The sequence below is a fragment of the Macaca nemestrina genome, chromosome 9 (assembly GCF_043159975.1).
Source record: "Macaca nemestrina isolate mMacNem1 chromosome 9, mMacNem.hap1, whole genome shotgun sequence".
Lineage (NCBI taxonomy): Eukaryota > Metazoa > Chordata > Mammalia > Primates > Cercopithecidae > Macaca > Macaca nemestrina.
The window spans coordinates 33181398-33195047 of NC_092133.1; the positions used below are offsets into that span (position 1 = coordinate 33181398).

Consider the following 13650-nt stretch of genomic DNA (forward strand, 5'->3'; position numbering starts at 1 on the left):
CTCCCAAAATGCTGAGCATACATGTGTAATCTCACGCCTGTAATCTTACGCCCACATCCCAATATTGATGTAATCTCCAAGAGTGTTAGAGGGGAAATAGCTGCTTTCCCTGGCATTAAAGAGGAGCCTCAAGGATCACAGAATGCTTTTGGGAATTTCCATATAGGCATTACTTCAACGTTTTTTGATTTTTTTTGTTTGTTTATTTGTTTTGGTTTGGTTTGGTTTTGGCGTTTTTTGTTTGTTTGTTTGTTTGTTTGTTTTTTGAGATAGAATCTTGCTCTGTCACCCAGGCTGGAGTACAGTGGTGTAATCTCAGCTCACCGCAACCTCCACCTCCTGGATTCAAGCAATTCTCCTACCTCAGCCTCCCAAGTAGCTGGGATTACAGGCATGCACCACCATGCCCGGCTAATTTCTGTATTTTGGTAGAGACGGAGTTTCACCATGTTGGCCAAGCTGATCTTGAACTCCTTGCCTCAAGTGATCCACATGCTTCAGCCTCCCAAAGTGTTCAGATTACAGGCGTGAGCCACCACACCCGGCCTTTTTGATTCTTGATATACTATTTTGGCTGTGCTCCATCTCTCAGGGTGAGGTTTATGAAGAACTTGTGCAAAACAAATTGTACTAATTTTCTTTGATTGTTTCTTAAAATTAATCTTTTTATTTTGAGGTAATTTTGGATTCATGTACAGTTGCAGGAAATAAAACAATACCCTTTGCATAGTTTCACCTGTCTAATGGTAACATCTTACAAAACTGGAGCACAGTATCACAAGCAGGATATTGATATCAATAACAGCCAAGGTACAGAACATTTCCATCACCTCCAGGATCACTCCTGTTGCCATTTTGTAGCCACACCTTCTTCTGCCTAGCCCTCACTCCCTTCTTAGCCACTGGCAACCACTAATCTGTTCTCCATTTTTATAATTTTGTCATTTCAAGAATATCACCTAAATGAAACCATACAATATGTAATATTTTTTATTTTTTGAGACAGTCTCACTCTGTCACCCAGGCTGGAGTGCGGTGGCACCATCTCAGCTCACTGCAACCTTAACTTGGGTTTAAGCAATTCTGGTGCCTCAGTTGCCCAAGCAGCTGGGACTACAGGTGCACACCACCACGCCCGGCTAGTTTTTTGTATTTTTAGTAGAGACGGGGTTTTGCCATGTTGCCCAGGCTGGTCTCAAACTCCTGGCCTCAAGTGATCCGCCTGCCTCGGCCTCCCAAAGTGCTGAGATTACAGGTGTGAGCCACCACACCCTGCCAATGTGTAACCTTCTGAGACTGGCTTTTTTCACTCAGCATAATTCTGTGGAGTACCTAGGTCTAGGTCACTGCATGTACTATTACTTCATTCCTCTTTATTACTGGGTAGTATTCCTTGGCATGAATGTCCCATCATGCACCATTCACCCACTGAGGGATATCAGGATTGTTTCCGGTTTGGGGTTATGATTAATAAAGCTGCTATGAAAATTGTGTACATGGCTCTCTCCTCCCGCCGCCCAAGATGCCAAAAGGAAAGAAGGCCAAGGGAAAGAAGGTGGCTCCGGCCCCTGCTGTCGTGAAAAAGCAGGAGGCCAAGAAAGTGGTGAATCCCCTGTTTGAGAAAAGACCTAAGAATTTTGGCATTGGACAGGACATCCAGCCCAAAAGAGACCTCACCCGCTTTGTGAAATGGCCTCGCTATATCAGGTTGCAGCGGCAGAGAGCCATCCTCTATAAGCGGCTGAAAGTGCCTCCTGCTATTAACCAGTTCACCCAGGCCCTGGACCGCCAAACAGCTACTCAGCTGCTTAAGCTGGCCCACAAGTACAGACCAGAGACAAAACAAGAGAAGAAGCAGAGGCTGTTGGCCCGGGCCGAGAAGAAAGCTGCTGGCAAAGGGGATGTCCCCACTAAAAGACCACCTGTCCTTCGAGCAGGAGTTAACACCGTCACCACCTTGGTGGAGAACAAGAAGGCTCAGCTGGTGGTGATCGCACATGACGTGGATCCCATCGAGCTGGTTGTCTTCTTGCCTGCCCTGTGTCGTAAAATGGGGGTCCCTTACTGCATTATCAAGGGGAAGGCCAGACTGGGCCGTCTAGTCCACAGGAAGACCTGCACCACTGTCGCCTTCACACAGGTGAACTCGGAAGACAAAGGCGCTTTGGCTAAGCTGGTGGAAGCTATCAGGACCAATTACAACGACAGATACGATGAGATCCGCCGTCACTGGGGCGGCAATGTCCTGGGTCCCAAGTCTGTGGCTCGTATCGCCAAGCTCGAAAAGGCAAAGGCTAAAGAACTTGCCACTAAGCTGGGTTAAATGTACACTGTTGAGTTTTCTGTACATAAAAATAATTAAAATTCAAATTTTCCTTCAAAAAAGAAAAGAAAATTGTGTACATGTTTTGTGAGGACATCATTATAAACATCTAGGAGTATACTTGCTGGATCCTATGATAAGTGTATGTTTAATTTTTTTTTTATGAAACTGCCAAACTATTTTCCAAAGTGCCTATACCATTTGACATCCCCACCAGCAATGTGTCAGTGACCATCCTGCGTTCTCGCCAGCATTTGGGATTGTCACTCAAATTTTTTTTCTGTTTTTAAGAGACGGGGGTCTTGCTATATTGTTCAGGCTGGAGAAGTGGCTATTCACAGGTACACAGGTGTGTATGATATCTCACTGGGTTGCTTTTTTTATTAACTATCTTAATGGCTAATGTTACTGAACACCTTTTCATATGATTATTTGCCATATGTGTATATCCTCTTCAGAGAAATGTCTCTTCATGTCTTTTGCCCATCCTCTAGTTGGATTATTGGTTTTTGTTTTACTGTTGAGTTTTAAATGGTCATTTTAAATTTATTTATTTATTTATTTATTTATTTATTTATCTATTTATTTTTTGAGAGGGGGGTCTCACTCTGTTGCCCAGGCTGGAGTGCAGTGGGCGTGATCATGGTTCACTGCAACCTCCACCTCGCAGGCTCAAGTGATCCTCCCACCTCAGCCTCCCAAGTAGCTGGAACTACAGGTATGCACCACCAGGCCTGGCTAATTTTTAAAACTTTTTGTAGAGATGAGGTCTCACTATATTTCCCAGGCTGGTCTCAGGCAATTCACCCACCTCAGCCTACCAATGTGTTGGGATTACAGGTATGAGCCACTGTGCCTGGTCTAAATATTCTTTATATATTCTAGATATTAGTCCTTTGTTGGACATGTGATTTGCTAATATTTTATCTCAGTCTCTAGTTTGTCTTTTTATCCTCTTAACAGAGTCTTTCACAGAGCTAAAATATTAAAATTGATAAAGTCCAATTTATCAATTTTTCCTTATATGGATCATGCTTTTATTTTTTTTTAAATTTTAATATCTTCATGACATTCTCTTTGTTTTTTTTTGTTTGTTTGTTTTTTAGAGATAGGGTCTCACAGTGTTGACAAGGATGGTCTCAAACTCCTGACCTCAAGCAATCCTCCCATCTCGGTTTCCCTAAGCACTAGAATTACAGGCATGAACCACCATGCCCAATTTCTGGCTCATACTTGTGGTATCAGGTCTAAGATTTCTTCGCCTAGTCCTAGATCCTGATGATTTTTGCCTATGTTCTTTACTAAATGTTTTATAATTTTATATTTTACATTTGTGCATCTGAGTCTGTGATTCCATTTTTTTTTTTTTTTTTTTTTTTTTTGAGACGGAGTCTCGCTTTGTCGCCCAGGCTGGAGTGCAGTGGCCGGATCTCAGCTCACTGCAAGCTCCGCCTCCCGGGTTTACGCCATTCTCCTGCCTCAGCCTCCCGAGTAGCTGGGACTACAGGCGCCCACCACCTCGCCCGGCTAGTTTTTTGTGTTTTTAGTAGAGACGGGGTTTCACCATATTAGCCAGGATGGTCTCGATCTCCTGACCTCGTGATCCGCCCGTCTCGGCCTCCCAAAGTGCTGGGATTACAGGCTTGAGCCACCGCGCCCGGCCTGTGATTCCATTTTTTTGTTGTTGTTTGGTTTTTGTTTATTTGTTGGTTTTGAGATGGAGTTTTGCTCTGTCACCAGGCTGGAGTACAGTGGTGCAGTCTCGGCTCACTGCAACCTCCAACTCCCTGGTTCAAGCAGTTGTCCTGCCTCAGCCTCCTGAGTAGCTGGGATTACAGGCACACGCTACCATGCCCAGCTAATTTTTGTATTTTTAGTAGAGACTTGGTTTCACCATGTTGGCCAGAATGGTGTTGATCTCCTGACCTCGTGATCCGCCCGCCTTGGCCTCCCAAAGTTCTGAGATTACAGGTGTGAGCCACCAAAGTTCTGAGATTACAGGCGTGAGCCACCGTGCCTGGCCTGTGATTCATTTTGAGTTAAACTGTGAATAAGGTGTGAGACCTTAGGTTGAAGTTGTTTTCCTTTTTTGGTGGGGGTGGGGGCTGAGGCAGGGGCAGGGGGTAGCTATAGATATCCACTTGCTCCAGCACCATTTGTTGAAAAGACCATCTTTCTTCCATTGAGTTATTTTTGTACTTTTGCCAAAAATCAGCTGGGCATATTTGTGTGGCTGTATTTCTGGATTCTCTATTCCGTTTCATTAATCTATGTGTATATACCTCTACCAATCTCTTGGTTACTATAGCTTTGTTCTTTTTTTTTTTTTTTTTTTTTTTTTTTTTTTTTTTTTTGAGACGGAGTCTCGCTCTGTCGTGCAGGCTGGAGTGCAGTGGCGCCATCTCGGCTCACTGCAAGCTCCGCCTCCCGGGTTCACGCCATTCTCCTGCCTCAGCCTCCCGAGTAGCTGGGACTACAGGCGCCCACAACCGCGCCCGGCTAATTTTTTGTATTTTTAGTAGAGACGGGGTTTCACCGTGGTCTCGATCTCCTGACCTTGTGATCCGCCCGCCTCGGCCTCCCAAAGTGCTGGGATTACAGGCGTGAGCCACCGCGCCCGGCATTTGTTCTTCTTTTTCAAAACTGTTTTTAGCTATTTTAGCTCCTTTGCCTTTAACAGATAAATTTTAGGATAATCTTATCTATATTTGCAAAACATCTTGCTTTGATTTTCATAGGAATTTTGTTAGACCTGTATATCAACTTAGGAAGAATCAACATCTTTATTGTATTGAGTCTTCCTTTTTTTTTTTTTTTTTTTTTTTTTTTTGAGGCAGCGTCTCACTCTGTCACCCAGGCTGGTGTGCAGTGACATGATCATCACAGCTCACTGCAGCCTGGAACTCTTGGGCTCCGATGATCTTTCCACTTCAGCCTCCTGAGTAGCTATGACTGCAGGTGTGCATCACCATGCCTGGCTAATTTCTTTTGTATTTTTTTGTAGAGATGGAGTTTTGCCATGTTGCCCAAGCTAGTCTCGAACTCTGAACTAAAGCGATCCACCTACCTCAGATTCCCAAAGTGATGGGATTACAGGGGTGAGTCTTCCCATCTGTAAATATGCTATGTCTCTTCATTTATTTATTAGATCTTCTTTTATTTATTTCATCAGCATTTTGCAGTTTTCAGTATACAAATTCTGCATGTTTTGTTATATTTACACCTGAGTATTTTATTTTTGAGTGATTGTAAATAGTGTTTGATTTTTAATTTCAGTGTCCATGTGTTCATTGCTAGTATGCAGAAATACAATTGATTTTTTGTATATTTATCTTGTATTCTTCAAACTTGCTGAACTCATTTTTTAGTTCTAGAACTTTTTTTGTAGATTCCTTTGGATTTTCTAAGTAGAAAAGAATGTCTTCTTTTCTGATGTGTATGCTTTTTTTTTTTTTTTTTTTTTCAAAGAATCTTGCCAGGCTGGAGTTCAGTGACATGTTCTCAGCTCACTGCAACATCCACCTCCCAAGTTCAAGCGATTCTCGTGCCTCAGTCTCCCGAGTAGCTGGGACTACAGGCATTTGCCATTACGCCCGGCTAATTTTTGTACTTTTGGTAGAGACAGGGTTTTGCCATGTTGGCCAGGTTGGTCTTGAATTCCTGGCCTCAAGTGATCTACTCGCCTTGGCCTCCCCAAGTACTGGGATTACAGCCACTGTGCCTGGCCTGATCTGTATGCTTTTTATTTCCTTTTCTTGTATTATGGCACTGGCTTAGATGTTCCAATTGGATTTTGTCAAATGCTTTTTCTGCATCAACTGATATGATTATGTGTTCTTCTTCTTTAGTCTGTTAATAAGGTAGAGTACATTAGTTGATTTTTGAATATTGGATCAGCCTTTCGTCCTTGGAATAAACTCCAACTACTCATGGTATCTAATTTTTATTATATATTGCTGGATTCTATTTGCTAGTATTTTCTTGAGTGTTTCTACATTTATTTTCATGAAGAATATTGGTCTGTAATTTTCTTTCTTTTCTTTTTTCCATACCATCTTTGTCTGATGGTATCTGGGTAATATTAGTTTTGTAAAATTAATTGGAAAGTGTTCCCTCCTCTTCTGTTTTCTGGAAGAGATTGCACAACGTTGTTGTTCCTTCTTCTTTAAACATTTGTTAGAATTCTCCAGTAAAACCATATAGGCCTAGAGATTTCCTTTTTGGGGAGTTTTTAAATTATGAATTCAATTCCTTAATAGAGGGCTATTCAAATTATCTATTTCCTATGGGGAGAGTTGGGGTAGTTTGTATTTTTAAAGAAATTTGTCCAGTTCATCTAAATTGCCAATATTTATATGTGTAGTTTTTCATAGTATTCCATTATCCATTTGATGCCTGCAGCGTCTGTAGTGATATCTCTTGTTTTATTCTTGATATTGGTAATTTGTGTCTTCATTCTTTATTTCTTTGTCAGTCTTGCTAGAGGATTATTAGTATTATTGATCTTTCAAAGAACTAGCTCTTTGTTTCACTGATTTTCTCTATTATTTTTATATTTCCAATTTCATTGACTTTTGCTCTTGTCTTTATTGTTTCCTTTCTCTGCTTGCTTTGGATTTCCTTTGTTCTTCTTTTTCTAGATTCATGAAGTAGAAGCTTAGATTGTTGATTTGAAATTTTCTTATTTTCTTTTCTTTTTTTTTCTGTTTTTTTTTTTTTTTTTTTTTTTTTTAGGCAGAGTCTCGCTCTGTTGCCCAGGCTGGAGTGCAGTGGCACTATCTCGGCTCACTGCAAGCTCCGCCTCCCAGGTTCACACCATTCTCCTGCCTCAGCCTCCCGAGTAGCTGGGACTACAGTCACCCGCCACCACGCCCGGCTAATTTTTTGTATTTTTAGTAGAGACAGGGTTTCACCACGTTAGCCAGGATGGTCTCGATCTCCTGACCGCGTGATCCTCCTGCCTTGGCCTCCCAAAGTGCTGGGATTACAGGCATGAGCCACTGTGCCCCGCCTGAAATTTTCTTTTCTAATGCATAAATTTGGTGCTATAAATTTTCCTGTCACAACTGCTTTAGCTATGACTTACACATTTTGAGATGCTGTATTATCATTTTTATTCAGTTCAGTGTATCTTTGTGACTTTTTGACCCATGGATTATTTACAAGTGTGTTGTTTTGTTTCCAAGTGTTTGAATATTTTCTTGTTATATTTCTATTATTAATTCAATTTTTTACAAATTCCATTTGTGGTCAAAGAACACACTCCATATGATTTCAATTCTTTTAAATTTGCTGAGTTTGCTTAATGGCTCAGCATATGCTCTATCTTGGCATATGTCCTATGGGCACTTGGAAAAAAAATGTGTATTTTGCTGTTGTTGAATGGAGTGCTTTATAAACGTCAATGAGACCCTAATAGTTGATGGTATAGTTGAGTTATTTTGGTTTTCTATCTATTTAGTTCTATCAATTGCTGAGGGTGTGTTGAAGTCCTCAACTATGTATTTGTCTGTTTCTTCCTTCAGTTCTATCAGGTTTTGCTTCACATATTTTGCAACTCTGTTGCTTGGTGCATGGACATTTAGGATTGTTGTGTCTTCTTGATGGATTGACACTGTTATAATTACATCATGTCCCTCTCCATCTCTGGTAATTTCCTTTGCTCTAAGGTAGACTTTATCTGATATTAATGTAGCCATTCCTATTTTGATTAACATTTGTATGATATATCTTTTTCCATCCTTTTGCTTTCAATCTGCTTATATAGTTATATTTGAAGTAAGTTTCTTATAGGCAGCATATAGTTGGATCATGAATATCAATCAATTCTGCCAATCTATGTTTTTTAGTTTATGTATATAGGCCATTTATATTTAATGTAATTATCAATATGTTAGGGCCTAATTCTGCACATTTTTTTTTTGTTTGTTGCTCTTTCTGTTTTATATTTGTTTTCTTTTTCCTGCCTTTCTGGGGTTACTTGAACATTTTTTAGAATTCTACTTTTATTTTTCTGTATTGTTTTTGAGTGTATCACTTCGTATAGCTTTTGTAACAGTGCCTTTAAGTATCTATATATACATATATAGCTTATCACAGTCTATTGGTCATTATAATTTTACCAGTTCAAATGAACTATAGAAACTTTATCTCCCTTTATATCCCTTTATCCTCATCTATGTATAATTGCCTTACATATTGCCCCTGAGTACATCAGCTAGTGTTATAATTTTTGCTTCAATAGTCAAACACAATTTAGAAAATTTAAGAGGAGAAGGAAAGTTTATGTATTTATCCAGTTTTAGCTTACTGTGTTCTTTCTTCCTTCCTGATGTTCCAATTTTTTTTTATCATTTCCTTTCTATTTAGAAAACTTCCTTTAGCCATTTTTAGGGTGAATCTACTGGTAATGCATTCTCTTACTTTTCCTTCATCTGAGAATGTCTTCATTTTCCTCTCATTTCCCTTTTTTTCTTTCTAATGGATGAACCTACATGGATTCGTCATTATCACCCAAAGTCCATCATTTACATTAGAGTTCAGTCTTAATATTGTGCATTCTATGGGCTTGAAGAAATATATAATGACATGTATCTACCATTATAGTATTACATAGAGTATTTTCACTGCCCTCAAAATTCTCTGTGGTCTGCCTATTTATCCCTCCCTCCCGCAAACCTTTGGCAACCAGTGATCTTTTCACACTTTCCACAGATTTGCCTTTTCCAGAATGTCATATAGTTGAAATTTTATAGTATGTAGTCTTTCAAACTGACTTCTTTCACTTAGTAATATGCATTTAAGTTTTCTTCCTATCTTTTCATAGCTTGATTGATTATTTCTTTTTAGTGCTGAATAATATTTCATTGTCTAGATATACCATAGGTTATCTATCCATTCACCTACTGAAGTACATCTTGTTTACTTCCAACTTTTGTCAACTATGAATAAAACTGCCATAAACATTTGATATAGGTTTTTGTATATTTCAGCTCCTTTGGGTACACAGCGAGGAATGTGATTGCTGGATTGTATGGTATTGGAGTGTTCAATTTTGTAAGATACTGCCAAACTATCTTCCAAAGTGGCTCTATCCCCTTCATTTCTGAAAGATATTTTTGCTGAATACTTTAGGTTGACATTTCTTTTATTTCAGAAAAATGTGTCACCACTGTGTTCTTCTGGCCTCTATGGCTTCTGATGAGAAATCCACTATCATTGAAATTGTCTTTTTCCTATAGGTAAGGTGTCATTTCATTTTTGCTGCTTTCAATATTTTTTTCCGCATCTTCATTGTCAGAAGTTGGACATGATGGTCTTAGTACAGACTTGCATTTGTCTTGTTTGGGGTTCACACAACTTCTTGAATCTGTTGATTCATATATTTTGCCAAATTTGGGGAAATTATGCCATTCTTTCTTTGAGTACTTTTTCAGCCCTGCTCTCTTTCCCATTTCTTCTGAAACTCCAATGATACAACTGTTAGATCTTTTATCATAGTCCTGCAGTCTATTTTCAGTGTATTTTCTCTCTGTTGTCCAGATTGGGTAATTTATATTGTTCCATTTTCCAGTTTTCTGATTCTTTCCTTTTTCCTTTTCATTCTGCTTTTGAGTCCATCCATCGAAGTTTTTACTTCTGCTATTATATTTTACAATTCAATTTTTCTATTGTTTATCCTTTATATATTCTGTTTGTTTGATGAGATTATTTTTTCATTTGTTTCAAAGGTGTTCATAATTGTTTTATAAGCATTTTCATGGTGGTTGTTTTAAAATGTTTGTCAGATAATTCTAACATCTTTGGCATCTATTGATTGTCTTTTTCCATTCATTTTGAGATCTTCCTGGTTCTTGGTATGATGAGTGATTTTTTATTGAAACTTGGATGTTTTGGGTATGTTATGAGACTCTTGATCTTATTTAAACTTTCTTTTTCAGCTGGGTTCCTCTGACATTGCTCTAGCAGGTGAGGGGGGTGATCACAGTCTTATCACTGCAAAGTAGAGAAGAAGTCCAGATTTCCCATTTGGCCTCTCTTCTTGTTACTGCTGGACAGAGGTAGGAGTTCCAGCTCCCCACCAATGTCTCCACTGATACTTCCCTAGCTGTGAGGGATAGCAGTGCCTTGTTACTGCTACCCATATGGCCTCCATTGACACCAAGGGTGTGTGTGTAAATTCCTGACTCTACTAGGCCTCCTCTGTGATGTAGAGGGAGGGGTGCCTCATCACTGCTGGGTAGGAGTAGAGTCCAGGCTTCTCACATGGTCTCTACTGAGTTTTGTTCCCACCAGCAGAGATGAACATCCAGGCTCTCTACTTGACCTTCCCTGAATACCCTGCAGAGAGTTGGCATGCCTTACTACAGCCTGGTGAGGGTAGAAGTTAAGGCTCACCACTTAATCACTCAGCCTTTGCTGGCCTGAATGGGGATGGGGCTACAGGTTTTTCTGTGGTGTTTGACTGGAGTAGAGTGATTATTGTCTAAAAATACTCTCCCTAGGCTAACCACTTTCTAGCCCTTTGACTAGAGGGAGAAGGCTTTTTGTTGAGGCTTTTATTCTGAAAGGGTGGGGTGGAGTCTGTACTCAGCATTTCCAGCTTGCTGGCTTATTTTTCTCCAAGTCTGGGATACATGAGGTGAGGTAAAAACAAAACACAGGAAACTCACCACCATGCTGTTCCTTAGATTCCAAGGTCTCTGGCTGGTCTGCTTTCTTCTCTACATGTTTCAGAGTCTTCTTATGTTTGCTTTATATATATTGTCCAGGGTTTTTAGTTGTACTTAGTGGGAAGACTAGAGAAAGTATGTCTACTCCATCTTCCCAGGATGGAAACCTCTTTTTGATCATTTTCATGCCAATCATTCTGCTGATGCTTCAGGACATAGCAGGCACTGTGTAGGGTGAGCAGAAATAAACAGGTCATGGCTCCTGTAAGCCAGGACCTCACTACTCAGTGGGACAGACAGCCATGTCTCATATAGCTTGACACTTGATCATGATTAAGAGCATGGCTTGGAATCAGACAGGACTGAGTCCCAATTCCAGCTCTGATACTTTCAAGCTCTGTGACCCTGAATAAGTTAGTTAATCTCTCTGAACTTCAGTCTCCTAACTTACAAAATACGGGAGAGATTAGTCCAATGTCTTTTTTTTTTTTTAAGACAGATTCTTACTCTGTCACCAGGCTGGAGTGCAGAAGCACGATCTCGGTTCACTGCAACCTCCACCTCCTGGGTTCAAGCGATTCTCCTACCTCAGCCTCCTGAGTAGCTGGGACTACAGGTGCATGCCACCATGCCCAGCTAATTTTTCTATTTTTAGTAGAGACAGGGTTTCACCATGTTGGCCAGGATGGTCTCGATCTCTTGACCTCATGACCTGCCTGCCTCAGCCTCCCAAAGTGCTGGTATTATAGGCATGAGCCACCGCGCGTGGCCCAATTAGCCAAATTTCATAGATTGTTGGTGGATTAAATTAAATGAAATAGTGCATTTAAATCACTTTGCATGGTGTCAGCACATGGCAAGTGCTTAGTAAATATTAGTTGTTGCTCTTAAAAGGCAAGCTGGGCCAACTGTAATAATTTTTTTCAGCCTTGTCCATTGCAGACAGAGGTGTCCCCATGACTTACTTTGTGCCTACCGCTTCTCTCTTCTCTTTGATCAACTGTGGGAGCCTTTTCCACCTGTCTCTTCAGAGGGGTTAAGATGAACGGGTACACAGGATGAGGGGCAAAAGAATGTTCACTTTTTGTTTTTATTCATTCATTCCTTTATTTATTCATGCATTATTGCATCAAATCGTTATAGAACACTAACCCTGTGCTTGGCACCATAAAGGGAGCTTAAAATCTAGCAGAATAGGCAGCAAAGTAATGATAATTCTGGCAGACTCTAAGTGCCAAGAAGGATACAATCAAAACACTCTGAGCTCAGAAAGAGGAGAAATCACATTTGAGTAGAAGAATCACAGAAGGATTCTTGGAGAAAGGGGCATCTGAGTTGCACTTCAATAGATAGACATGGAGAATGGGCATGGGATGAGCAAAAACTTAGAGACAGAAAAGCAAAGGTTATCTCCTTAGAAAACAAACAGTGAAGTTTGGCTATATGTGTATTTGTAAGGGAGAGAATGAGAGGAGGCTGGAAGGTATGCTGGGGCTACTATTTAGAGCTTTGAATATAAGGTGTATAAGTCAGGATTAGAGTTGACTACAAGCAGTCAAATAACAATAGCTTAGACACATAAGGGTTTATGTTTCTCCGGCATAATAAGTTCAGAGTTTGACAATCTGGGATTCATATGGCAGCTGTACTGTCACCAGGAACCCAGACTCTGTAGATCCTCAACAAGTGCTTCCATTTTCCATCATGGTCCAAGATGGAGCTGGAGCTCCAGCACACCAGGCAGGCAGAAAAAATAAAGGGAAGACAGGCAATCTGTCCAGCTATCTACCTCCTTTATGGAATTTTTATAGAATCCTCCAGGAAGTGGTACCTAACAACTTACATTTATATCTTATTGGCTGGAATTTAACCACATGGGCATTTATCTGCAAGGGATGCTGAGAAATAGTTCTTAAAAATCTGGGCATATTGCTTCCCTAGATATGATACGAGTTCTGTTACCAAAGATGAAAAAGAGAATGGATACTGAATTGGCAACTGGAAAGCTCTGCAACATCAGAGTAAGGAGTTTAGACTTAATTCAGTAGGAAGTGGGAACCCTGTGGTGGATTGTTTAGCAGAAAACAGGTAAAATGCAAGTTGTTGACTTGAAAGATTAGTCTTGGAGTGTGAAGAACAGATTGCAGTAGAAAGAGATTAGAGGCAAAGAGAGCAGTTAGAAGGCAATGTCACTGGTCAAGGAGAGAAGTGATGAAGATATGCAATGGAAAGTGAAGGGGACAGAGGGGAGACATATTTCAGGAGTGTATTATTAGATTGGCAGCTGATTGGATGTGAGGGTGGTAAAGTAAACCATAGATTGATTTTTCAATGGAAAACTTCAGACAGTTGACCAATAGACATGGAATTGAATGGTAGGGCCATTTCTGTAAAGAGGGAAACCAGTAAGACAAGCTTATCTGAGGCAAGGTGATGAGCTTGATTTGGAACAAAAGGCTTGGGCAAAACATTTATGTCAATGGTTCTCAAAATGTGGTCCCCAGACAAACAACATCAATATCACCTAGGGATTTGTTAAAAATGAAAATTCATAGATTAGATGCCAGTCCTACTAAATCAGAAACTGTGGGGTCAGGGCCCAGCAATCAGCGTGTTTTAACAAATATAGATTGTATATCCATATATTAAAACAAT

General features: G+C 40.2%; 1 protein-coding gene across 1 annotated transcript; it reads left to right on the forward strand.

Moving 5' to 3' along the window:
• Positions 1-1509: 1509 nt before the first annotated feature.
• Positions 1510-2385, forward strand: LOC112426029 (large ribosomal subunit protein eL8). The gene has a single exon (XM_071069275.1). The coding sequence runs from the start codon at positions 1523-1525 to the stop codon at positions 2321-2323; it is 801 nt and encodes a 266-aa protein (XP_070925376.1). The 5' UTR covers positions 1510-1522; the 3' UTR covers positions 2324-2385.
• The last annotated feature ends 11265 nt before the right edge of the window (positions 2386-13650 follow it).